We start from the raw sequence: 26,702 nt of genomic DNA, 5'->3' as shown, positions 1-26,702 counted from the left end.
CAACATGCTGTAAGTTTTCTTCACAGAGTTCACACGTAGTATCGAACAGAGAAAGACGCAAGTGCCCAACTCTGCCAAAAAATGTGTGCATTTAACGCCTCTATTGGCACTCAATATGGCAAGAACTTCCTCAAAAGTCCGATTGTTCATTATGAAGGGAAATCATTTGACACTGATCTCACAGGGTTGCCAGACAAACGTATAAGTTGGTTCATGGTGTGGTATAGCTCAGTGGTAGGGTATCGGACGTATATGTAGGCGTGTAGCTCGAATTCAAATCCAAGTCGATCTGTTTGGGCAATTGGGTATATTGGTCATGATCCTTATTGATAAGTCCATGTTGGTCACCTTGTTTTTGTACAAAGCAAGTCTATATCTCATCGCGTTTTATGTTCACATTGAACTGTTTTCAGAAGTAAACCACATCCATTCCTTCATCATTATGATGAGATTAAAAAGAAACTATTTGATTGACTCACATCAAATAATTTTGCCTCTGATATTTTTCTAAAAAATGTAAAAGATACCATGACGATGTAATAACATAATAGAGTCCCTTACACAGTAAGTACGATAGTAGTGAGGGAGTAGTGGTAGTTTCCGTGACTTCAGTGGCGAAACTATGTATCCTAGTATAAACATATCTTTTCTTTTTTCTCTCCAATGACGCATCCTAACCTCGTTAATTAGACAGAAAAAAAACTGTTTGGTATTCTATCATAATGAATAACAATGTTCTTTTTCAGAAATTGTACGCACGTTAGAGGTGAAAAAAACTATGAGGTCGTCTAATTAAATCCGTCATTTTAAGGTCAACTCGGTACTTTGTTAAACAAGCTAGAAATAGAGAGTCAAACGGGGATGGGGACGGAAAGACATCATAACAGAGCGGGGAAGGTAGGGGAGACAGATGATACTCATAACTTTAGTAGTGTATTATTAGTCGAAACAAACTTTGTAAAGCACAGTCAAAATGATGTAGTGGACACGCTGTTAAGTCTAAAGTGATTGAACTGGATTTCGGATGGTATAAAAAGAAGTGATTCATCTCCCCGATCGGTCTACATGGTCTATGGGATTCTCAGGGTTGTGCCATTTAAACAGGAAACGTTTTACTTGTGACATTAATTAGTCGGAGTTATACATGGAGAAAGTAAAAATGGCGGCATCGATGAAGTTTTCAACCCATCTTTCCATCACGATTACTTTGTTTTGCGGTGAGTACACCATTCATGAGCTCAGTCAGGCATGCGATATATAAATTATCTTCAGACAGCTTTCCAAGCCTTAAACTTCCCTGTTTCGTTGTAGTTGTTGTTACTATATTTTAAAATATATCTTAATATAACATATCCAATACCAACTTTGCGACCCAGTGTTCAATTTCATGAAATGGATCTGAAGAGTCTTTCATATATTGCGATGCCTCGATTGACACATTTTACACAAAAGTATTTGCAAACCTATTTCATCAATCCATTGTAGTGAAAGAAAACTAATGTTTATGGGTGATGTGACGTCTCACGTCATTACTATGAAAATTGATCTAAAGTGAGATTAAATATTTTGATAGTTAATGATGAATTGAGAATAGGCACCTCGTATGGTATCTCGTGAAAGATCAGAGACACGAACGGTTATCCTTGGAATAATGGGTTTTTAACATTAATTTGAGGTTGTATATCGTTGATTGTACCAGAATAGATCCTCAGCAACGGGTTCTTGTCATTTTAGGGAGGATCTATCAATCTTGAAAGGAAATTGGTTCATCGCCGTGCTCCATCAAAGGCTTTCCGCTATCGAGAGATCGCTAGGGTCATTTTCACCCCAGATTTTCTCTTTTGAACGATTTTTTTTACTTCTTTGCCGTCATTATTGTTTCTAAAACTTTGTGATTTTCATTTATTATCATTATTATTATATATATATTTTTTTTACATTAATGAATATCAATTTGCAGATGAATTGCGTTATATATTTGTCGACGAGGAGTAGAATTAGTTTTATATTTTATCAGTGGGCTAAGGGATGACAAATACCATGAATACCCTACCGACTTAAGCTGCTGCTCGCCACACTAAATCCCGCAATATCGAATAACATGTGCTATGATTATGAAAAACGTCTGTTTTGCTTCTCTTTGATGCTCGCTACAATTATGGTTTGTGTTAATGAAAGGCGCAAGTGTACTATTTCATTGTCAAATGAATGAATATAGCAACTTGTTTTTTCAACTATATTTCAAACAAAACAAGAAAATGGCATAAATCCAAGAACAAATTAACTTAGCAATTAAACAATGAATACATGTAATTCAACTTTATGATATAAAAAAAAATCGTATTTTTAAATTAAGGGTCAATGATTCCTTAAAATATATGTTAATCCCTTAACTGACATCCAGTAATTGACACAGTTCCCCATGTTAGATCTTTTGAACGATCAATGTATGACAAAACACATTACATAAAAATAAAAATATTTGCTTGAATTTACATTATCATTTTTTTCCAGAAAAAAAATGTAAATATAACCAGTAAAATTGCCTTGTGGTCTACACCCACTTTGTTTAGTTTCCGTTTGGTTTCATTCCACATGATATAATCCTACTCCGTCTATCATCAGTTCATCTATTATCCATTTGGTCATACGGCTATTTAGCGCTCCTATAATTTTGTTTTATATGCAGTTTGGTTGTAAGCATTTTATTGAATATCTTCTTGGTCTAGCACTTGAAATAGTTGAACTGTTTATGGATTAAAATGTCTATATATTGACAAGTCAAAGTAATCAAAAGACGAAGTGGAAATCAAATTCGACTTGATGAAACAAAGTAAGTGTAGTGTAGACCAAAAGAGATGGAGCACATGAGGTTGTAGACTATGACAGAAGAGGACCAATTGTTTGACTAACTGATTTTCAATAGTAAATGTTTTTAATATTAATGACTTTTTTGTCCTTATTCCAATACCTGACAGCTTTATGTTTGAGGATAGAGGCGAAGCCAGCCCAAGCCCTCTCGAGGCAAACCGCTGTCAACGATATTACCCTCGCTCAGACACAGATGGAAATGGAAGCAGATAACGATGCCTATGATAGCGACATAGAAGAACCCTCCAGCAACGACCCCGAAGAAGCGGACAATGAAAACGAAAACGACATTGAAGTCGAATCCGTTGTCGCTGGCGATGTTGATGCCGATTTAGATGTGGTTGAAGTTGATGCCGGACCTCCAAACCCCATCGGTCGTAACGGATGGACAGGATCTGGTTTGTGGAAATCAAAAGAGCGAAACGAACACAGCCCCTTGACCACAGAGAGTAAAGTATCCCACATCGGAATTGGTTTTGGGGTCGTCATCCTCGTGATCGCAGTGGTGGTCGTCTCTGGATTAGCTATTAAGAGGCCAGGTTCAAGTAATACCAGTGATATACCTCCCGAACTGAATATAGATTAAGATTCATATTTGTCTTTAATTGAATTAACATATATATAAAATTGGAAGATATCAATATACCCCATGTCTCCCTCTCCCCTTCTTTAACCACCCCTCCCCCCCCCCTCTCTCTCTCTAGATTCCACCCTCTCTCTCCTCCCTCATATCACCCTTTCTTTCATGGGATGACGTGGTTCAGATAATTTTGCCTGATTGTATTTCGATTCGATCACGAACTTGTTTTATGAACATTTTGATAAAGATAAATATATATTGTGATTGAAAGTTTTTATTAAATGGATTTAAATCGTTATAGTTGCTGATACGATGTGTTTTTATTTTAGTGGGATAAATGATGAAGAGATGGAAGCGAAGGAGAGTAAAAAGAATGATGAAGAGGATGATCTTGATGAAAATAGATATTCTCATGATGTTAATGCTGTTGAAGATGAAATTGATAATGATGATAATGAAAATTATGTTTGTGATGATGACAATGTCAATGGTGGTGGTGATGATGATGACGGTCATGCTTATGATTCTACTGATGATTTCAATCACATTATGTGTGATTGAAATCATCAGTAGAATCATAAGCCTGATGCACATTTCCCATAACGTTAATATGATGAAGATTTATTTTCAGATATTTTATAAACATCTAATAAGAATTTAAAAAATCGTAACACTTTTATTTCAAACGTTACAGATGTCATTTGAAAGATCTGTTTATACCTCATTCTGAAAACAATTACGCATCTGGCCATTGTCAGTAATTTTTAGGAGTTTTCGGCAACTAGTATATATATTTTTTTTAAGAGAGCAATTGTCAGAATCATAGCAACAAGTGTTAACAAGCAATTATCATAACTATGAGACCAATAACATTATCATCCTGGTTATTATCATCTTTACTTGTTACAAAAAAATCCTGAGAAAGAGAGAGAGAGAGGAGAGAGGGGGAGGGACAACATATATATATATATATTGCTGATCAATATCGATGAGAAATTGGAAGTCTCTCAAGGAAATCCCAAAATGGCTCTGAATAACTGGCGTGACCCAGGGCTGTGTCCTCGTCCTTGCTTTATTTAAGCCACTATTTCATTGATATCATCTGTAAATGGCTAAATGCAGAAGACCACTCAAGGGAATGTTTATTTAAGTAAAGTGATTAGATCGATTACTTTCATGGGATCTTATATAGTAAAATGATGATTGTCTACGATATTCATCACATTTTTTTTTGCAAAAGAAAAGGTATAGTATCCCCTAACTATATGGAACCGTTGACAAACTTCGCACTTGAATATACTGGCCGGGATCTTATCACAAAAAAGAGAGGAAATACTCAGTTAGTAATGTCTAATTTCAGTTACAAAGTTATTGCTACAAGTAGTTACACATTAAAATAAAACTAATTATTACTGGTACTTTTTACATCAACTGAATGAAATTGAAATGCATACATTTCTTAATGGTTATAATGTGAACAGTGCTCTTCAGTCTACAACGAAATTTTTCATGCACAATTGGTTCCCAGCAGACAAAAATATTGTGTCAAAGTTAAATCAAATCAAGCTTTGTATTTTCGTGGCTAACATGAACAGTGAGCTTTTTCCCTAACATCCAAATAAGACGAAGGATTATTCAATTTCTAATAAATTTTGCCGTACGATGAGGAAAAGTCATAAAGTGATGGGTAATTTTACAGCCACAGCAGAACAACAAACTTCGAACCGACCTATAGTTTGTCAGTCAACGTATTGACGTATAACATTAATCAGTCTGGAATATTTTTTCAGTGGTGACTACAACGTCCATCGATGACAGTATTTACATCATATTGTAACCTATGAAATTTAAAGATTATTGAATAAATTAATCAAACTCCACATAACTAGTCTTTACTCAGATATGTTACGAGATGTACAATGATAATATAGTTTCTGGGAATGACTGCAACGTCCGCAGTAACATTGATTGACGGAAGGACATGGAATTCGGCTGGTTTTTAAAGTAGCTCATTATGAATGCAGATATAGAAATGACTAAGAAGTTTACTTCTTCAGTCGGCAAATCCTCATCAAAGTAACGAATCATCACTGCAATGGGAATGCAAAGACACGTGGATTAAGATGGTGGATTTAGGGGGATTCGTGCATGTGTCAGGGTGGGAAGACGTGCCCCCCGAACGCCGGGGCTGACGTGGGAGATAGATGCGACTGTATGGAACAAGGTCAAGGTATAGGATTTGGGTATAATTCTTAGTTGCGAGTTTCTCTCTAGGATAACAGCTGGATGGTTTGCTTCGATGGAGAATATAATTGCTTATAAAGCAGTGTAAAACTTAGCGGAATCATTAAAGTTTGTTTTTACAACGTGATGTATTAGTGTATCTGTGTTGATTCGATAAGTATAAGTCAGTCGTTGCTCGTGATCACAGGGATGAGGTTTTTAACCATTCAGCTCTGAAGAAATACACTTTCAGTCAGTTTTGGGAGTTTTATCAAGCATAATGCATACATTTTCAGCCGTTCTTTGTTTATCGATAATAGTTCTTGGTAAGTAAATTTCGCTAGCACTCCTCTTTGTCAACCCTTCTTACTTTTGAAATGTTTATTTGTTTTCTTTATTCCTGTTTACTGCAGGACTGTTTTGAGAAATAGTAATTTTCATCGTCATATGTTTTAATTTTTTTTACCTCTTTTGGTAAGAGTTTTCTTCTCATTAAAAAACGATAGACATGCTAAAATAAATGTAAACAATGTAAAATTAATGCAACTACCGGAAATTCATATCGCATAAATACATATACATGCGATGTACATAGTCATAATATTCGACCATCTCCAAAATAACCTATAGAGTCAAGAAAATGAAGTTCATGCCGCTTTTGTAATTTTTGTCGACTTGTCCTCCAGGCAAATGTTCTTGTATTCAGTTGTTGTTTACCTCATGAGACGACAGAAACAAAGTAAACATGATATCTGTCAAGTGAATGAAATAAACTAAATACTAATATATTTGAATGAGGTAAATGATTAATGGTGGTGATTTTTTTTACCTGAAAGCATGAGGATTAATGCCTTGCCAAACGTCACTAGCGCACCAAGTGGGAATCGAATCCGGTCACCGGAATCCGAAACCCCCGCTCTACCGAATGAGCTATTGCGCATCCAAGAAGATGGATTAATACATGAATAACGAAAATTATTATGTGAGTATTAACTGGATATTGTTTTTTCTTCTTTTTGTTGTTATCAGTCTTGTGCACCATTGCTGACGCAAGACCATACGGGAAATATCCAACACCAGATAAACCTGAAAAGCCACAGCGACCAGAAGGGCCCGTACAGCCATTTGCCTTCTTGAAGACGTTTGGAGCTGACTTCGTTAATCCTGCACAACCCAAATCTCCTGCAGCCCTCAACCGTCAAACAATCTTTGACGGTCCATTCAACCAAGTTGACTATCCTGATCAACCAGACATCCCAGATGCTCCTGATATCCCTGACGCACCTGACGCACCCGACGCACCCGATGCACCCGACGCTCCTGACGCACCGGACTATGAAGAGTACGAGCCTCCTGATACACCAGACGTTGGGGCACATGAAAATCCAGGAGTCTTCTCGGATGGTGGATTCGGTTTTCTCGGAGGAGCTGCCCAAGCACCTTTCATGATGACTGGTGGTAAAGCCCCTAGCTCGATGGGTCAGGGGATGATGACCGAATACAGGAAGGGTTCGAGTTCGGGATCTAGTGTCGGCATCGCTTTCGCCGTGCTCGCTATCATTGGTTGCACAATCGCACTGGGGGTTTTCTTTTTCAAAAAGTACAGACACCATATTCCGGTTATCGTTCTTAAGTAAATCACCTCCCGCGCATTCGTCCAGAATTTCTTACAGACTGCCGGACACTCTTAAGAAATTTTTGGATATACATGATGTATTAATCATTAATGTGAGCTTTCCTTTTTGGCTTGTGACAAGGGACGATGGCAATCACATGAATATTGAAACATGCAAGAAGTATCGAGTGATATTAATAGACTCTTGATGAATCTGCAACATGAAGATAAAAATTAATTGATTTATAATTGCCATCCTTTGGTCTGTGTCATCTCTACCCAAATACATTACGTATAAAAGAGGCACTGAGTGTCATGAATCGTAAATGATGGAATATCAATTAGCTGGTATGCCTTACTGTTAATTCTCGTCTACAATGATAAAAATAAATTTGTAGATATACACTACTTGGTTGATTCATACTTTTAAATTGTGATAATTTTGGAGTATTTTCACTTTGGCTTAGATTTGATTGGTATTTAAGTGAAAACAGCACGTGTAATTATTGTGAAGGAAAATTCGAGACAAGGGAGTGAGAATAAGACTATAGTCTCTACAGAGATAGGAAGAGAGAGAGAGAGAGATGGGGGGGGAGGGGGGGGTAGACAAATGGGGGAAGGAATAGTGAGACCATCGGTAGAAGATGGATCAATATGGATTAAGATAGATAGATGGAAAAGTTATAGAGTTATCATTAAGATATCAAGAGATGGAAAAGCTAGAATTGTAGAATAAAAACTGCATGATCAAAATTAATGGTGAAATAGAGATGGAGATATAGGGAGAGAAACCGAGAGATTCAGGGAGAAAAAAAATAGAGAAAGGGGAGACTCTAAGAAACAAAACAAAACAAGTGTGACACATCATACACGTACTTAATGAAAGTGAAAATGCACCAATCTAACACGAAATGACCTTGGTGTCCGTGTTCATTGGAGCACTTTCACCCAATAACAATGTTCAAACTGAGTATGGAGAGGGCATATAGAGAGAGAGAGAAAAGGAGAGGGAGAGAAGGAGAGAGGAACGGATAACAATGATGACAGGAAAAGTGAACAGGGAGAAAAAGATGCTAAAAGACAGTGTTTTGATAGAATAAAACATGAAATTAAGAATTCTTAACAATATGAGTAGTATCTTAATAAATGCTTGAAGACAAACGTGAGAAAAAATGTGAGAGGTTAAACATCATGAAATAACTAAGCAGTATGAATTTGAAAACATAATTCGTATGTTGATGTGTTGAACTTCTATTTTGAACTGCATATAAATTTTCAATTTTTCAAGAGAAAACAGGAACTATTTTTCATTATTATGTTATAAATGTTATGCGAAAAATATATTTATGAAAACCACTGAAAATACTACGAAAAAAAATATGCATGAACAGAAAATGGCCATTGCAAGTAATTTTGTGTATGACAATGAAACATAATAGTAGAATGATATGCACCACGCATTGCTAAGAGAACAAGGGCAATTTCACGATTTGGGAAAATATGAAGGATAGGGAGGGAAGGGGGGATAGAAATGTAAAAAAAAAGGAGAAACTATTTCGCAATAAAGAGAGGGGAAAATGTTCATACTGATTCAATAATTTATTGCATTTCATTAATTTACAATAAAAAGAACTTTAAGGAATATATACATATATAACCGACATAAATATACAATCATTATTCAACATGTTCAGTGCAGCATACAACTTGTCGAGATAGAGAATAATTAAACAAAAACAGTCTTTCAAAGACATGAAAGACTCGACTTGGCACAAAATAAATCAATCACATCGATCATGTAAATAATGACTAATCATACAAAACAGAGACGCTACAATTAATAACCTGTTTCAATAAGGTTAAACGTACGTGTCGAATTAAATGCTTTGGAATGAATGGTGTGCTGGTCAATAAGTGCAAAAATCCTGAAATATCGTATTTCATGCATATTTGTTTTCTTGACAAAATACTGACAATCACTGTATTCTCCTGCAATGTCTAATGCTTAGACTGCTTTCTCTGACCTTGTAAAGTATATTGGAACATATCCAACCATTATACTAATAATGTGGCTCGACATTTTGACAACACTGCTTAGCTGCATTTTCTGAGGTCGTTGCCAGTTTAAACTGTCTGCATGATTCATCGATATTAATTGTTAGCAAATAAACAAATGTTACATGTCGATAGACCTGCTCATGTAGCTTATCTTCTGTGAAATTAGAATTATTATGGCCAAAACCTATTGACAATAGATACTGAGTGTGTTCTAGCACAAGTTATCAAAATACGTGTTCGATATCGTCAATAGGTTTTTAAAATTATCCATCAAAGTCAACTATTTATGGGTATGATCTTTGGCTTGGTTGTATAAACTAGAAATGTAAGCAAGTACATATACCTACATATATGACCATTACAATTAAAATGATAGCTATATTAAAACGATAAACATCCTATGCTAATATCGTACCACATACACATTTCAGTGAGAGTTTCCGTGATTTCCTTTATCAAGCATGTTTATGATTTAAGAAAATATAAAAATTATATATTATAAATCCACATAGGCCTATCATTCTTATATGTGAGTAACCAAATAGTAAGTTTAAAGAAAATAATATGAAAACCATCGCTTCAAAGGCTATCTGAAATTAGGTGATAGCATGTTTCTTCTGGAAGAAAAGCTAGAATGCACTTGATATTCCACATTTATATTTCATATTAAAACTCTGAAGCAATAAAGCGGTATTTCAAACATAGTCAAAGTATTGTGACTTTATAGATAATCTTGTTGGTGGTTGGTAGGCAATTTTAGGTTTTATCACGTGATCAAGTTTGACAAATTGCGGACATGGCAGAGCAGGATTGATATTATGCATGTTATGTGCTGTGTTGGTCACATTTTCCAATCGCTTTATAATTCTTCCCATTGCAGTTGATGAAATATGTCCAAAATATATTCTTCCTGGGTTATCCAACTTATCCAAAACTGCTTCGCTGTTATGACAAAATTCGAATGTGAGGTTATAGGTCTTAAAACAATCTGATATTTGTAAATGATAAATATTTTGTTCTTGAGATTTTTAGATCACTAAAAATATATGGATAAATCACATCTGCGATGTGGCCATGATGGATGACGTATTAAAGGGGGACGCCCTCATCTGTAGGTCGGTATTGCATTATTCTTGCTATCTCTCCATTCTGTATCTAAAGTGCATTAGTGTGTGTGATCCTCGGGTGTTTCTTTAATTGTAATTAGCGGAAAACCTAAATGTCCACACGCTTATTTAAAGTGCGTGTTTTGATGAGGATCTCAGAAACGTGTTTTATATATTTCTTAATTCTAACTACTTTTTTACTGAATGTGTTTACGCTGAACCAAAAGTGTAAAAATGCCACACATCTTTGTAAGGTCTGTACTACGGTAATTACGTCTTATTTTGTCAAATCTCATCCCTGTATATCTTATCTGATCGCCCAGGGCCTATCATCATAGAGGAATGGGGAGGATGGGTAAGGAGGGGGCAGGTAGAAAATCGGCTGTACTTTCATAAGTTTTTTCTCTGATATTTGTGAGTCATTAAATTGTGATACTTCATCTGGTATGATACAGCTTCTTTAAATATTGCATGAGTTTAAGTAATTGGGTGAATATTTTTATTTTACAATTTTTACTTTGTTAACTGCATTTTACGAATATGATTTGAAAGAAAAACAATAAAACATCTTTTTAAAAAACTAATGTAGTTATAGTATTCTTTTTAAGTAAACATGATTAAGAAGACTGCATTTCTAAAAAAGGATTTATATCCTGAAAATCAACTGACAGCACGTAAACACATGTATCATGGACAACATTTCAATACGAAAGGCACCTGATTTTGGTTAATCACTTTGCTGCTCTAACAGTTGGTCATCTTGATGAAAGGAATACGGAGCTTGTTTCTCTTGATGACATACACAGACACTCCGACAGCGGCTCCGATCAGAGCGAGCACGGCGAAGGCGATGCCGACACTTGAACTGGACGTCGATGCCTTCTTGAGTGGTTCCATTCCAGGGTTCTCACCATTGGGACTGCCAAAGATTGGAAGCTTTCCTCCATGGGCACGGTCGTTGTGACGGTTACCCATTGGCTCTACGCCACCACCGTAGTCACCGATATCAGCTCCCTCAGCACTGACATCGCCTTCCGCTGATGACTCACCAGAGGAACTGCTGTCACCTGCGCTGCCACCGGCGTCCATCTGGTTCAAGGGAGCGTCAAACATGTTCTGTTCAGCCGGTGGAGGAATCGCATGTTGGGCCTTGGCGTGTCTTGGGTGGCGGCCTGAGAGCTTGACGGGATTTGCGTCGACAACCATGCAGCAAGCTGTATAGAGTGCATTGAAGTGTCATATAAAGGATTATCGGTAATGAAAAGTATGACGATAGCAATTCAATTTTTGAAAATATTTTTCTCTTCATTCATCAATACAAATAACGATTTGCCCTTCCCGAGAGGTATATGTGGTATGCGAGTCACGACAAAGTCTACCCTTTATTGCAATTCTCTATAATCATTACAGAAGAACCAAATATCAACAAAAATAAAACAATCATAATTTGGATGAACTAAAACAAGAGAGAGAGAGAGGGGGGGGGGGGGGAAAGGGGTGCACTAGATAATGGAGGCCTGCTCCCCTCCCCGTGTAAGGATTCGGTAATAGTATCTGTCATCAATAGGTACTACTACATGATTATGTATGTTGAATATTTACAACAACCCCGAACATAGATTTCATGGGGTTTAACATCACCGCAAATATTGGAATTCATAGTAGGCCTAGAAGTGATCCATGCATATAATTATTTTGGTCAAAGACATACATTCTGTGAACTTGTAAAAAATGTAATCGTAGCATGATTGTAGACTTTTGATTGTTGATTACTTATTTCAGATGATGACTTTATATTTTTAGATGATTTTTGGATGGGACACCGTCTTATGTCAAGACATAGGAGCATGCAGGTGTATGAATACTTACCGATAAGTGTTGCGAGGATGCAGAATATCTTTCCTTTGGAGCACATGATGGTTCTGTTTGTTTTTGATTCTCGTAGAGGTTACCAGAGAGGATGTAGTAATATTGGTCCACACTGATCGATATACTAATGAAGCTTTGACGATTCGTATTGCTGAGAAAGAAGCCAAGTCCTATACTTTCGAAGACTATGTTTCCAATAAGATTGTTTAACTGTTTAAATGGAGGAAGATGAAATAGCTCAAAATCAATTATTTTGATGTTCTAATTGGAAAGAAGTCGAAAATTTGACTGATGAATCTTGTCTGGTGTCCCGTCCCTTTTATAGAATTTTCTCCATAAAAAAAATCACAGCTGGTTTAGTAGTAACCAGTTTGAGAAATATCTATAAACATGCATGCCCAAAAGGAGAGAGGCTACACGCTTAGAAACACGAGATAAAATGTTCTTTACCTTGTTAAAAAGATCAGTTAAGAAGTGACATTTCTTGTCCTTCTTCGCTCGCTTGCTCTGACCAAAAGTTAGATTCGAAATGATGATTACATCTGACCGAATGTGTACAGATACATGAATGATAAAAGGCACGCTGAAAGGTCGCCATTGTATACTCATATCATCTTCCGCAATCTACAAGAAGTAAGAAAGCGATCGTTGAGGCCAAGATGTTTATGCATTGGCTACTTTGACTCATGCTAAAGCAGACAAGTGGTGAATGGGAATATGTTCTTTCTCAGATTGTCATAATTTTGACAATTCATTAATTTTTGTATGATGGCACATACGTTATTGCACTTCGGCCAAACCTTGTATCTGGAACAGATCCAAAGCTACTGTGAGACAGAAATACGAATTCTATTAAATGACCAGGTCACTTGCTACTGAGTTTGATTATTATCACATGTTGCCCCCGTTAAATAACGTCATTCAACAAAGTTCGAATTGTGCAAAAGTTTTCATATTTCTACTGCTACTTTCATATGAATCAGTGACACTCGCTATCAACTAGCTACAATGTAGCAAAGAATAAGCGAAAAGGAAATTATCCTTTACTTTATTGAAACGCTTATTTCATATCAGCTAATATTCAAAGAAATGAATATAAATGCCTTACATATTGCATGAATATTTTATTGTCATTATGCGTTTTTTACATGAAATGTTAAAGTTTTATTAATTTTGATAATTAACACTCTAAAAACACTGAGTAAGTGTGTACCCAATATTGGGTAGAAAGGGAACATGCACGTTTTCTGGGTATTTTATTTTTATTCCCTACCGTGTTAAATGCATGTTATAAGGGTAAATTTAAACGTTACATTGCGTAAAATTTACAAAATATTTGGTATCTTTTTACCAAACCAACATGCATGCTCCAATTTTACCAAATATTGGGTAAATTTTTTTTAGGGTGTAGCTATACTTGTTCTTTCTGTTCTTGGCATTGCTATATAGTTGTTGTTTGTTTGAACACTTTTGTAATCATATTTGTCATTTTATCATTTTGTAATATCTATATAGTAAGACTGTATAATCGGTGTTCCGACTGTTAAATGTTAATCTCAATTGAATGTGATATTATCAAGTAAACACCATAAGCATTACTGTCAAAACGATTTAAAATGTTCATTGATAATGATTATCATAAATAAGAAATTTTTCCTTTCGGGTTATGGTTAACCATAGAACACCCCCCCCCCCCCTTATGTGTCAAACCCACTCCACCCCAACATTACCTCCAATCCTCCTTACTCAGTTTAAAGAATAGCTATTACCTGTTCACTGTAGTCATTCATCCCCTTACATTGTGTCTTTTGTTTGTTTGCTTGACTGCACTGGAGTTATTGTTCTCTTTAGCTGTACTTTCGTTCAACATTAAATTTGATTTAGTTGCTGATGAACCCTCAGGGGGAAACAGTCTGTAAAACTAAAATGTAAGCAACTCGCTCCACCCTATTACTATACTACGTGAAACTCCTATATATATGTACATTTAGTTGAGCACTTTTCAGTAACTGCAGTTTCGTATAGTGCGTATCAAAAAAAGTTTACATTTTGAAAAAAATTCTGTAAAATTATACATTTGTAATATTCTGAAGATTGTTCCACATTTTAACATTGGTACAGGTCCATTAAAGCAAATGACGATATAACTGTCGAAAAATATTTCCGCTTGAGTGAGCACCACTTATTTTTGAAAAGTTAGTGGAAAATGATTTGCGCAGAAATATGAAATAGTTATGCGAATTAAAAGTAGCCCTTAATCATGAAGAACACATGGAATTTAGCGAGTAAAAGTGATTTGAAGATATCTTCTACATTGTTTGACTTGTTTCCTTGCCCAAAACACTTCGAAGAGTGCATTTTGCCCCACCCCACCCCAATCTTTCGTAGTGTCAGTTTGATTTCGTCCTTTCGACTTGACACAGCATGAAAACGAGCATTTCTGCGCAAACAGATTTCTGCGAGCTTTACAGAAATGGACAGTGCTCACTCATGTGTAACATTCTGACAAAACTTTTACTTTCCTTGGATAGATGAGACCCAATCCCAAGATTATATGTGAAAAAAATCACCCACGTGTTGTGTATTTTTTAATTCCCAGGACTTTTTCAAAGTGTAAAACTTTTTTTGATACGCACTGCATATATATATATATATATATATATATATATATATATATATATATATATATATATATATATATATATATATATATATATATATATATATATATATATATACATAGTTATGGGTATGACTGTACTATAGACGTGAACATCACTTAAGATTTAAGAAAATGTGAAGTCATGGTAGTTCAGCGAATTAAAAGTACATTTTTATTTCTTACACTGTAATTTTTGTGAAATAATATTCATAAACATAATCACAATGCAGTGGGATATCACACTCCTTGATCTCTTTTGAACTTTTAAATACAAGTAAGTGGATAATCCAGGAAGCCAATCCTCCAGCAAAAAGTAATACACGGAGACTTTTTTCTATAAGCAGGGTAACTACGCAGCAATATGTATGTGTAAAAATATGAAATAGAGAGGGAATAAAACACCAAAATAAATCTACAGTAGTATTTTTCTTTTATTCTGCAGTTCAATGATTACTGTAACAATGATTAGAAAGCGTGTGATGAATCAACACAGCAGATAAGAATCAGTGGATGCAGTTGTTCCTGAGGATGGTGTTCTGAAACTTCCTGCACCTGTTATCAAACCATATCGTAGATTGTGATGAAACATCAATGTCTGATGTACATCTCTTGATGACAGCAAAGTTTAGTCTTGAATAGAAAATGAAAATTCATTTCTGATCCACAGGCATTCAAATGGGATTGATGTCACGGAGACCCACTGTCAAGTTAAAGTCGCAATTCGTCCTCAGTACAAACCAGAAGTTTGCGGAATTGTGCTACGCGAAAGACCTCGTCCGTAACAGCTGACGTGTACTTTGAAACTCGTGGAGAAATAACCTTTAGAAGGGTTTAAAATGTGTTTGATTTGTAACAGATTCACTTGTAAATTGCCGAAATGAAAAAAAAATGAAAATGTGAGTAAATCAGATAGCTGTGTGAAGCGTGTATGTATATGCATGAGGGTGAATGAAATACATGTAATTTTTGTTATTGGTTTCTGGTTCGTTTTAATGAGGTTCATAAAAGTATAAGGCGGCTGAAAGAACAACATACGAAGAAGATCGCGGACAAAAGAAAACGAAGAAAAGGAGGAGTGGAAGAAGGGAAGGAAGAAGAAGTGAAAGAAGAAGAAGGGAGAGGAGAAAAAGAAGAAGAAGAAAGGAAAGAAGAAGAAGTATCTATACGTAATTAGGAATTTTCATGTTGAAACGTTTTAACTCACTGTAAATGTATTTCACTAACATTTCAGAGCGGGATATTGTGAAGCACTTCCAGTAGTGATGATGAAATCAATGTGTGCTCCCCAATTATCGTCGGTGTCTTTCGACACGTCCACAATTTTCATGGCAGCAGACGCTCAACGAGGGCGCTCTTAAATTCTTCATCTTTCTCGGTTACAGGGCACACGAGAGTAATTCATCTGCGCGCAAAGCATGCCGGACAGGCGTAAGTAAAGATAACGTGACTTTATTGATTAAAATAATTTATTAAAAATAGATCAAATGTTTGTATATCAAAAGATAAACAATAGAGATAATGCTATGTTCATACTCTTTCATAATTAAGGCGTTTGGGGAGGCTAGACTGCATTTTTGTATTTCATTTTAACTATTATTACCCACAACGCTGCAGTTCTGGTTTTTCTGGCAATGAACTGGTCGAAATTATGGTTAGTCTTATTTCAGGCCATTTAACTTTTGACTGAGCTGGGCAAGTACCTGATTAACATATCAAGTCTTAATGTACTGTTATTTGTGACTAATGTCAGTGAATTAAAGCAAAATCTATCGAAGGATTGATTTTTAATGATTTTTTAATGAGCTATGATACAACACGTCAGTGAATGGGGGTCTGTAATACTCATGTGTGCCCTTACAGCGTCTTGAAAGACAGTGAGATGAAAACATGGGCGAATCCATTATTTCGGAATAGGGGAGTTAGAATTACAGAAACCCGTTCCATATGTAAAGGCGCTGTCACACCTTGGCGTTTTAGACAGCGTATGCCCGACGTATGAGGAATTTGGCGAATACGCTGGCGTACGTCGAATACGTTACGGGTAAGTTTTGCATACGTTAAGAGTACGCTAAAACACGCTGGTATACGTCGTCATACGGCGAGGTCGTCGAAATATTTTGTGCAAGCACAAAATTTTTCGACGTTTGCCAGCGTATGCCTCATACGTCCCGCATACGCGGGCCATAAGTTGTAGGCAAGTTACGCGATCGTTGATACACGTTGACACACGTTACTCGTAAGTTACTCATAAGTCGATGTACGTCGAGATAATGTCCAGCGTACTCTTAAACTTACTTCTAACCTGTGAGTAACGTACTTTGAACGTATGTGTAACTTAACTCCAACGTATATTGACGTATGAAGACGTGCTCCGGACGACCACAAAACTTACTGGACGTGTCTGTAACTTACAGCTACCGTATAATGGCGTATTGACAACGTTTATAGGAATTGGTATATAAAGGTGGGGTTCACAGGAGTTTTCTTCGGCATGGCGGTGGTGTTGATACGGTGATGTATCGTGCGGTTATGATTTGAATAGTCGAGCGTCAGCCTTTTTATATGCTACGACACGTGTTCGTCAGCGATACGCTGCCGCGCGCTATGCGTAAGTTAGGCTATCGTAGGGCATAAGTTGTGTACGCCAGCAATACGCTAAGCATTCGTTGGAATACGTTACTTATAAGTTAACGAAGCGTTCAATATAAGTTACTAATATGTTATGTATACGTCCAACTCGTTATGAATACGCTAAGTATACGCCCAGAGTTGAAACAAAAAATCAAAGTTCAGCGTATGCCGACGTTTTAGAGAAATTTTGATACGTCGAGCAAACGCTGTCTAAAACGCCAAGGTGTGACACCACCATAAGGATATTCTTTATGACAAGGACAACGATCGATTGTCCCTCCTGGTTGGTTACAATTTCTTTCAGCCAAAACTTAAAGGGGAAGCTCACCCTGGAGAAAAGTTTGTTGTAAAAAATAGCTAAAAAATTATTACTGAAGGTTTGAGGAAAATACATTGAAGATTAAGAAAGTTATAAGAATTGTAGGTTTGGATTTGTGACGTCATAAACGAGCAGCTGCTCCATAATTATGTTATGTAGTATAAAGTACATGAATCTCATTTTTGATGGTTCGTGATGAGTTTTTTTGTAAGTGTGAAATGACAATAAAAACCATCTTCAATTTTCGGAGAAAATGACATTTCATTGTTTTTTTCCCGCAGGATACATGTATGTAACAAAGTTGCCCGCATGTAATGTCACTAATCAAATAATTTAACTTCTAATAACTTTATTATTCTTAGAGTTTTCTCAAACTTTCGGAAACGCTTTTCAACCCATGGATTGCTGAAATTGACTGTTAATCATCATCAACATCGTCTTCACTGACATTTCAACTCGTTACAGCGACTCTTGTTATTCATCGTGCTTCAACATCTGTTTCATCATCGCCATCATTGTGAACTTTAATTTGAGGAATCTTCTCCAACCGACTTGGATTTTATTGGATCTAATATCATAACCTTGGATTGCACATCTCACACTTCAAGACATGTAAGATGTTTGTTTTATTTTGTTAAGTAAATGATCTATTTCCTGTAATAAAAAAGAAGTCAAATTTAAAACTGAATTTTCATTGTTATTTGTTGCAGTATCGTAACAAGTCAAGAAGTTCCCAGAACATCTCTCAAGTTTTACCCATATCCCTTACCTTCGAATAAGTAAGATTAATCACAAATCATAAACATAGATTATAGCGCCATCTGTTGGATTAAAACAATGTTTTGACGTAGCCCTTGTCACAATGAAGTGACTTGAAGGTGGTACCTTTACTTTGTTTTTCGTATATCTATAATGTGATAAGAAATTTTCATATACATGTAACAATGTAAATTATAGTGCCAGCTTTTGGATAATAATGATAATAATGCCAACATGCTTATATAGCGCATATCACTGCCAAATGCGTCCCTATGCGCTTAATTGAATAAGACATGAATTTTTTTTTTTAACTAGCACTTGTCTGACTGAAGTGACTTGTACGTTATCTGCACGTACTTTTTGCATATCCAAAAAAAGAAAAGAAATTTGTTGAAACAATATCTCGTCTGAAAATCATGATGGTGGTGCTGGTAGATGTGGTGATGTGAATGATAAGTGAAATATGCTGAACAAGTTGAATATATATCAATGGTCTCCATCATTTTCACCCTAAAACGAGGCTGATTATAGTAAATAGAAAAAAATAAACGATTACATCTTAGATCATTGATTCAGATGTACATGTAGCTGTACAAGTCCATTATTTTATACGGATTGGATTAAAAATAATTATAATCATCTTCTTAATCATATTATTTGAGCTACATGTATATTGTTTCCTTAAAAATTACTCCCTGAACAATCTGGAAGTATTAATGAAGAGAAGACGAAATAATATAATTTTTAGATTAATCAAGTTCTTAGAAAAGAAATTCTTTAAAAATTCTCATTAATTAACAAAACGTAAATAATATTTAATGGTAAACAAATGTAGAAGATAAAACTAAGATTAATTTTTGCATACACTTTTCATGGCCCCATTCTGAAGGGAAAGAATAATATATTTCCTCTCGAAACCCTCGACAATATCACGAGGGTTTAGCCCTGGATTAGGTAAATTGTTGCCCCCCTTTCCTCTCTTCCGCCATACCGCGTGATATTAAGTTCACCAACATCCAGTGACATCTCCCTAAACATAATTAAATTTCCTTCTTCCACGAGACTATTACAAGTTTAATCCTTTTCCGCTAACGAATTTGATTCACAATTGCACCATTACGGAAGAAGTAATTAATAATTTGCGTATTGATTGCGTAATGCAATACTTGACCACAATTTATTTCATTTGCAGGACAATTTGAATTGTAACAGAACAGGTGATTCTCAAAATTTGACATGGGGGAACAGATTCATTAGTTAAACATTTTCTTGTTCGTATTGCTGTTCTTCTTATTTCTCCTCTCCTATATATAGCATACATCCACACACTCTTTCCATTTATTTGCATTACCCTGTTATCTATCTATATATTTTACAGCTATAAAACCATTTTGTCGTCCCTAATTCGTCTGTCACAATATTCTTTCCTTTTAATTTCATATTCATCCCTTTCTCACTTTCTGGTATAACTTTTTACTTCAAATGTTATTGGACTGTTATTCAAACATCCACCCTTGCACACCCTCCTGCATAGACATACACATCATATTCGATATTTAATGAAAAGTAACGCTGGCACGTCATCATTGGAGCACTGGAGAGCCAATCAATTTAAAGAATGTTTAACACGTGAGCATTATTCATTCGCATCTGGTAACCATAATAGTGCAGTCACAAAAACAAACAGACTGAATCCCGACCGATCATATGCCTTTCGAAATAACGTAAAATCTTTGATCGCTTTGCAATCATGTTTGTTGGTGTAACTGTAACATTATGCCACAATTTTACAAACGAAAGCAAGTTAAAATCGACCTGTGGTATGTCATTGGAATTAATGTAAATAGCTTTGAATGATCTAGAGCCGCTTTTACCAATGTGACTGTGCCAGAGGAGATTATCGAAATTGTTTCGATATCAGATAAAATGGATAATTTATTTCAAAATAAGAAACAGGAATACATTAGACAAAACATTATTCCAAAACAGATATAACTTTATTAAAACCATACAATACAATGCAGCTCTATAAAACGATTTTGTATTAAACGCATTTCAGCGCACGAAGACAAAATCTTTTAATGAGGAATATAATGAAGTATGTATATAATAATTTATGTGAGTAATTATTTTACTAAAAAAGACAAATACTCAGCATGATAAATACTTTAATTGAATCTTCACAACTTAGAAGGTGGAAGGCAAACAAAACCATAAAGCCGTTAAAAAAAATGTTGGACAACGAATAAAGGTGATTTTTATTTTATCAAACAGAAACATAACGTAACAAATCAAAGTAATCAAATAAACCGCAAATCATTCTTATTGTTTTAGTGCAAACTTAGTTCTTAAGGCAAAAACCGAAGTTAAAAAACTGGTTAGTAGAACAAAGAAAAAATGTTTCTGCTTTCCAAGAGAAGGTATTTAGTTATTTTTAAATCATAAGACAGGACCTTCTTCCGTTGGGGGGGGGGGTTGGATGTCATGGTGTTATAAGGCAAACAGGGCTTAGTTGATAAACAGTTTCTATTCAAGTCCCTGAGCGATAGGTATCTTCAAGCTCATCAGAAAAGAGAAGGGAGAATACGACCATCCTGATAGAGGAATTTGTCATATCATGTCCCTTGAAATTTAGTTAATAACTGTCTATCGCTAAATCGACCCAATGCACCGTGATGTTGGTGGCATAGTAAGATTCATGTTGATGATGTCAGGTCATAGCTCTTGGCTAGAACCGTTGCCAAGCTAATACCAACTTTGACGAACATGGGTGTCTTTTAAAATGGTGTTATGACTGTCGTCTTTGATCGGGCATTGAAGCTGTACTTACAGCTCAGGCTGGCAGTGGTTGTAAAATATAAAAAGAGACGTCAAGAGTTTTTGATAAATCTATATAGCGGATTAGTTCTTATGCGTTTGAAAGCATTTGGGCACCATTTTGGCGTTTCCTGTAGACAAAGTATCCGACACCTGCTGCTGCTACAACGGCTCCTACGGCAAAGATGATGCCAAAGGCCATACCACTCTTCTGCTGTGCAGTCATAGAGCCGAGATTTGAGAGTCCGTTTCCGCCGGCACCGCCGCTGTTGTCTTCTGACGAGTCATCGCTGCTGCCGTCATCGTCAATGCTGTCGTCATCACTGCCAGTGTCACTGCTGGTGTCAGAACCACCGTAGCTGGTTCCTCCCATCGCATCTGCGCTGCCAGATGTTCCGTAGTCTGATGTACCCATGGCTCCTCCTCCTCCATATGCGTCGTTGGCTCCTATCTCACCACCACCACCATTACCAAAGTTGAATTGTGTTCCATCAGTACCTTGAAATCCTCCTGTACCTGTACCTGGTACGGCTGCTGCTACAGCTGTAAAGACAACATCGAATATCATGGTTAGAGATAGGCACAAAACACTACTATGGCCAATGGTGTAACACAGTCCCTAATACATTCTTACGGTTTTGTCATTAGGACTGACCTTTACTTTTACCATCCGAAAGACATTACCAAATCCTGAACCTCGAACCTCTGAATTAGTATGTATACATATTCAGCCTCGCACCATTGAGCCGTATTACAATCAGTCATTAGCTATCGACCTATACGCTCTCAAAACAGTACAGTAAACGTTGTACTGACATTATTAGATATTACCCTGAAGACATTCTAGATCCTGTAGATACAATCTTTGTCATGATATTATTATAATATAAGACATGTTGAAACGTTTTCAAACCATAGATGCTGACGCAATATCATGAAGGTTACTTGATATATGCGGGTAACCCCTTCAATGCCAACAACGCATGTGACGCTATAATGTTGGTCTTAATATGTACTGGCAGAACATGAGTCAGTTGATTCGCCTGCGTCATAAGTCGAGGTCAAGAGTGTTATATTTGAACCTTCACAAGACCCCTCTTCCTGTTTTCAAGCCACCTACATCTACCAGGGTGGCTCTCCGAAATTTCGTCGTCACTTATTGAAAATAAATTCCGCTCTTTTTACTCCATTGTACACATCAGTCATATAGGATGACAGTAATGATTGAATGATTAAAAAGGTAATTTTCGGTGTTAAATCTGAGGACAAACCTTGCGAAATGATCAGTTTTAGGCACATATTGTAAGATCGATTACATATCTCATTCATTCTACAAAATTGTATATTGTAGATAGATTAATAATCACGCTGAATTGCGATTGATTTTATCTTGGGTTCTGATGATATAAAGGGTCATCAAAATAAATAATCGTAATTACAGTGCCACTAATGGAATGGAATTGCATAAGTATTGAATTTTGATACACAAATAAACTTTTTTTTAATTTACAGTATTTCATCGGAAGTCTGAAGTATGTTTAAAAAAATCTAACTCGTCAACATGATAAAGGGTTATTGAAAAATGTTGTTCGAATGTTTATTTTCTAAATAAATCTTGGGGAGGAGGAACTAGTGGTTTCCCCGGGATCAAGTTGAACGTGTAGGTATATATTTGTGATATCCCTCATTCTAGCCCATTTCTAGCTACAACCAATATGACATGTTCTACATTATTTTATTTCGCAAAATATCCTTTTAATCAGAATGGAGACTTGAATTAGTGGCTCATTTTCGTTTTGTATCGTATGATACGTTTTCCAGTTTGCCACCTACGACAAATGACACTTAATACAACTGCTTTTTACAGAAGTCATAAATGCTGACTCTATCATCTATGAAGAAACAATTGACACGGTTTCACAAATATATTAATTTTCGAGTTGATAGATTCTTGCTTGCTCCTCAACTCATTTGAATTAATTTTGTTTTGTATGTCATGTATCTCGTTGTATTTCATGAAAGTTCGGTTGTGATTAGGTTCAATTTAAGCAATATATTCTTTTTATGATATATACCTTTTAATAAGTGAAAAAAATAAAAGTAAAAAAAAAAATGTAAAAAAAAAACTTATCAAGAAATTGCTCATAGAAGTCTAGTAAACATCGGATAAAGAGAGGATCATCAAATAAGACGGCAATTGTGTTTCACTGATTTATTGATAGCTGCCGTTTCGAGGAAATCTAAAAATGTCTCCTCCTCTTACACGACAAAAATAATTGCTATATAATGATAAGATGACTATTAGGATATGCCATTCAATATCATGTTCTCAGAAATGTTCATCTCTTTAATGAAGGATATCCACTTGTTATCTAAATCGCTATTCCATGAAGCAATTTAATATTTAATCTTGGATTTGGTTTAAACCTATACCATCAAATTAGTGATTAAATTTGCCACCTTGCTCCGTAAGGTGTTTAAGGGAAGAAATACAATTAATGCCCAGATACCATTCACAAAATGGTTCTCTTAAATCTGACCATGTAAAATGTGACGATATTTATCAATGACACATCAAATAATGACTGAATTATTTTTAGATTTTCCTGGCTCAGACTCATACTCGGCAACCACGTGACTGAGTCAGTGCACGTGTAGTTCTGTCAGCGCGGTTTGGCGGATTGTGATCAAGAACTTATTAAGATTTGTAAGACGCAGAAGCCCTGTACATTGAAATAAATTAGTGTTGAACTTTCTTTTGCTGATTATAAATAACATGTATAACACTCTAAAAACACTGAGTAAAATTTTACCCAAATTGGGTAGAAAGGGAACATGCATGTTTGCTGGGTATTTTTTTTACCCCAAATTGGGCTATTTCAACGCAACATTGCGTAAAATTTACAACATATTGGGTATCTTTCTACCCAACCAACATGCATGTTCCCATTTACCCAATATGGGGAAAAACCCTTTTTTAGAGTGTAATAATACAGCGAACAGATAAAAGAAACAATATCAAATATGGTAAAAGTCTATGTCAAAGGTAAAGAAAATACGATTAGAAATAAAAAAAAATGTGCATAAAAAAGTAACTCATTATTTCAAATAGACAAAAAAAAAATCACAAAATGCATATGCAGATAACGATAACAAATGTCATCACAATTAAATAAGGATGATTAACATATGCTCAATCGATGAAGTCCGAAATTGCCAACCACTTACCAACAAAAGCAAATAAAGCGATGATGGTCTTCATGGTAATAGTGTGTGTAGTACTATACTTGAGAAGTTGTGAGAATTAAGGATGGCTTGGGGGTAAACAAGCTCAATAAAATATGATGTTCCTCGGGCTAACGTAAAGAGCACAAATGATCACAAGAGAAGGATTCCTTTAGTAAAAAGTAGATGAGTATCCGAAAATGGTGGCAAGTTATTATCCCGAAGACAAAGCGGCGATTGGTGACAATTAGCCGCGAGACTCGTCCTATATGTAGAGACAGGGTGACGTTGCGTGCAGTAACAGAGGGGCGGACTTCAGAATTAAGGGGGGCAACATGCCAGCCTGGTGCCTTCTACGTTTGTACTCCTCATTCATTAAGGACTACCCCCTCTTACTAGACCAATAATGGGGGTCGGTAATCAGCCTTAGGAAGGAAATCCAATTCTCGTCACTCCTGTTTCGGCAGGGGTGCTATATTTAGCCAGTAGGGGAGTGCCAATCGTGGGTCGGAAGGTCGCACTTGAGCCCCCATTTTCTCTCGGGCTGTATGTTGGAATCATGATAGCAAAACGGTGAAGGGGCGTGTGCTTGTTTTCGGTTGCATTCTGACGCACATTGGGGATTATGCAGGGGCTAGTGAGAAAGTCAGAGAGAGAGAGGGAGAGAAAGAGAGAGAGAGAACGCAATAAAGAAAAGTTCGAGTTTGGGGAAGGGGATATGGGGGATATGACGAATCCCCCATTTTCTGTCGTGTATGTATGTATGACCACAACGACCTATTCATTTTCACCCATTTATTTGAATGTAATATAGAATAATCATCACGTGTTCCCCACAATATGATAAAGGGGATGATACGGGATTTACAATCCCGAAGCTTCGTATTTCTAATTTGAAATGCATTCTTTAAATCACAGTGAGAAAATTCTCCGAAAAAATGCTTTAAAGATTTAGTCCTGACCAGACGTAAACCTTTTGTATACAACATATGTCCAATGTTAAAATGGTGAATTGAAAGGTAGATGCAATTATATTATTTTAGATTGTCAGGCTTTGTACATTATTATCTGATATTTTGGCCTCTGCCAAATATATCAAGCTTCGGGTGTACCATTAATAAGTGGTCAGTAAATTTTTGGTTAGAAAAGGGGGAAATGACACTTTAAAAGTGCAAAAGGTATTAATGAAACATACAGGTGACATTGACGACTAATCACTTTGACATGTACTTTTCGGGGTTAGTGAATACCTTTTGGCTTTAGTGATATGAGATTGTGATCATGGATTATGAATTCAGTTCATCAGATACGAATGATTTTACCTATCATTTTCTTATTTTTCTTAATAATGACAAAAATTATAATACATTCAAAAAATATATCCATACCCTTATTTCGCTAAATAAGAATCAAATCAAAATGTATGAAATCGTTTTATCATTTTTTATATATGAAGTTACTGGCCATATTATATCTAAGTCATTGTTTATATTACTGGTCAATGTTCTTGATGTTAACTTCGAAGTTGCTGTGTAAAAAGCATATGTTTCAAGTCAAATATAGTAGGTGCTGTGGTGACGTATAGTGGTTTAGTCATAAGACTCTTACACCAAATTCGAGGGTTCGAATCACTATCCGTGCCAATGTTCTTTGGAAAGGCACTTAACCACGTTTGTCACTCTTCACCCAGGTGTAAAATGGATACTCCGTAGGATGTGAACGCCAATGCGATTAGATTGACAATAGAGAGAAAAAATGGATCACAAGGAGAATGGAGATGATGCACTTTATGCATGGAGCAGTGTTGGTTACATGCAAAGTGCTAAGAAACAAAGTATAAAGCGCTATATGAGTAACTATTCTTCTTCTTAACATTATTATTTAAATAGTTATCTCGGCAAACATCTCGAGAAATCTTCAAACAAATTTAATGAACTTCCAATTTTTACAGATTATATTTTTTAATG

At 35.9% G+C, this 26,702-nt stretch overlaps 3 protein-coding genes across 3 annotated transcripts; 2 read left to right on the top strand and 1 right to left on the bottom strand.

The window, feature by feature from the left end:
- The first annotated feature begins 880 nt into the window (after positions 1-880).
- LOC121414933 lies at positions 881-3,716 on the top strand. The gene is made up of 2 exons (XM_041607979.1): positions 881-1,217; positions 2,979-3,716. Exons 1-2 carry the CDS (start codon positions 1,145-1,147, stop codon positions 3,455-3,457), a joined length of 552 nt encoding a protein of 183 aa, XP_041463913.1. The 5' UTR covers positions 881-1,144; the 3' UTR covers positions 3,458-3,716.
- Positions 3,717-5,669: 1,953 nt separating this feature from the next.
- On the top strand, positions 5,670-7,697 carry LOC121414932 (actin cytoskeleton-regulatory complex protein PAN1-like). Its single transcript, XM_041607978.1, has 2 exons — positions 5,670-6,000; positions 6,704-7,697. Exons 1-2 carry the CDS (start codon positions 5,955-5,957, stop codon positions 7,309-7,311), a joined length of 654 nt encoding a protein of 217 aa, XP_041463912.1. The 5' UTR covers positions 5,670-5,954; the 3' UTR covers positions 7,312-7,697.
- A 13,413-nt stretch (positions 7,698-21,110) lies between these two features.
- LOC121416091 (glycine-rich cell wall structural protein 1.0-like) lies at positions 21,111-25,136 on the bottom strand. The gene is made up of 2 exons (XM_041609548.1): positions 24,739-25,136; positions 21,111-22,053 (listed from the first exon to the last, which is right to left on the bottom strand). Exons 1-2 carry the CDS (start codon positions 24,770-24,772, stop codon positions 21,602-21,604), a joined length of 486 nt encoding a protein of 161 aa, XP_041465482.1. The 5' UTR covers positions 24,773-25,136; the 3' UTR covers positions 21,111-21,601.
- Positions 25,137-26,702: the final 1,566 nt, after the last annotated feature.

Source organism: Lytechinus variegatus, chromosome 5 (assembly GCF_018143015.1).
Source record: "Lytechinus variegatus isolate NC3 chromosome 5, Lvar_3.0, whole genome shotgun sequence".
NCBI classification, from domain to species: Eukaryota; Metazoa; Echinodermata; class Echinoidea; order Temnopleuroida; family Toxopneustidae; genus Lytechinus; species Lytechinus variegatus.
This window is presented reverse-complemented; position numbering and strand designations above follow the sequence as displayed.

Excerpts from the sequence above, each read along its gene's own strand:
- LOC121414932 (XM_041607978.1), top strand. The coding sequence starts at position 5,955 with ATGCATACATTTTCAGCCGTTCTTTGTTTATCGATAATAGTTCTTG. Across the intron at positions 6,001-6,703 it reads TTTATCGATAATAGTTCTTG|TCTTGTGCACCATTGCTGAC; the intron begins GTAAGTAAATTT and ends TGTTGTTATCAG.
- LOC121414933 (XM_041607979.1), top strand. The coding sequence starts at position 1,145 with ATGGAGAAAGTAAAAATGGCGGCATCGATGAAGTTTTCAACCCATCTT. Across the intron at positions 1,218-2,978 it reads CACGATTACTTTGTTTTGCG|CTTTATGTTTGAGGATAGAG; the intron begins GTGAGTACACCA and ends AATACCTGACAG.
- LOC121416091 (XM_041609548.1), bottom strand. The coding sequence starts at position 24,772 with ATGAAGACCATCATCGCTTTATTTGCTTTTGTTG. Across the intron at positions 22,054-24,738 it reads CGCTTTATTTGCTTTTGTTG|CTGTAGCAGCAGCCGTACCA; the intron begins GTAAGTGGTTGG and ends TTGTCTTTACAG.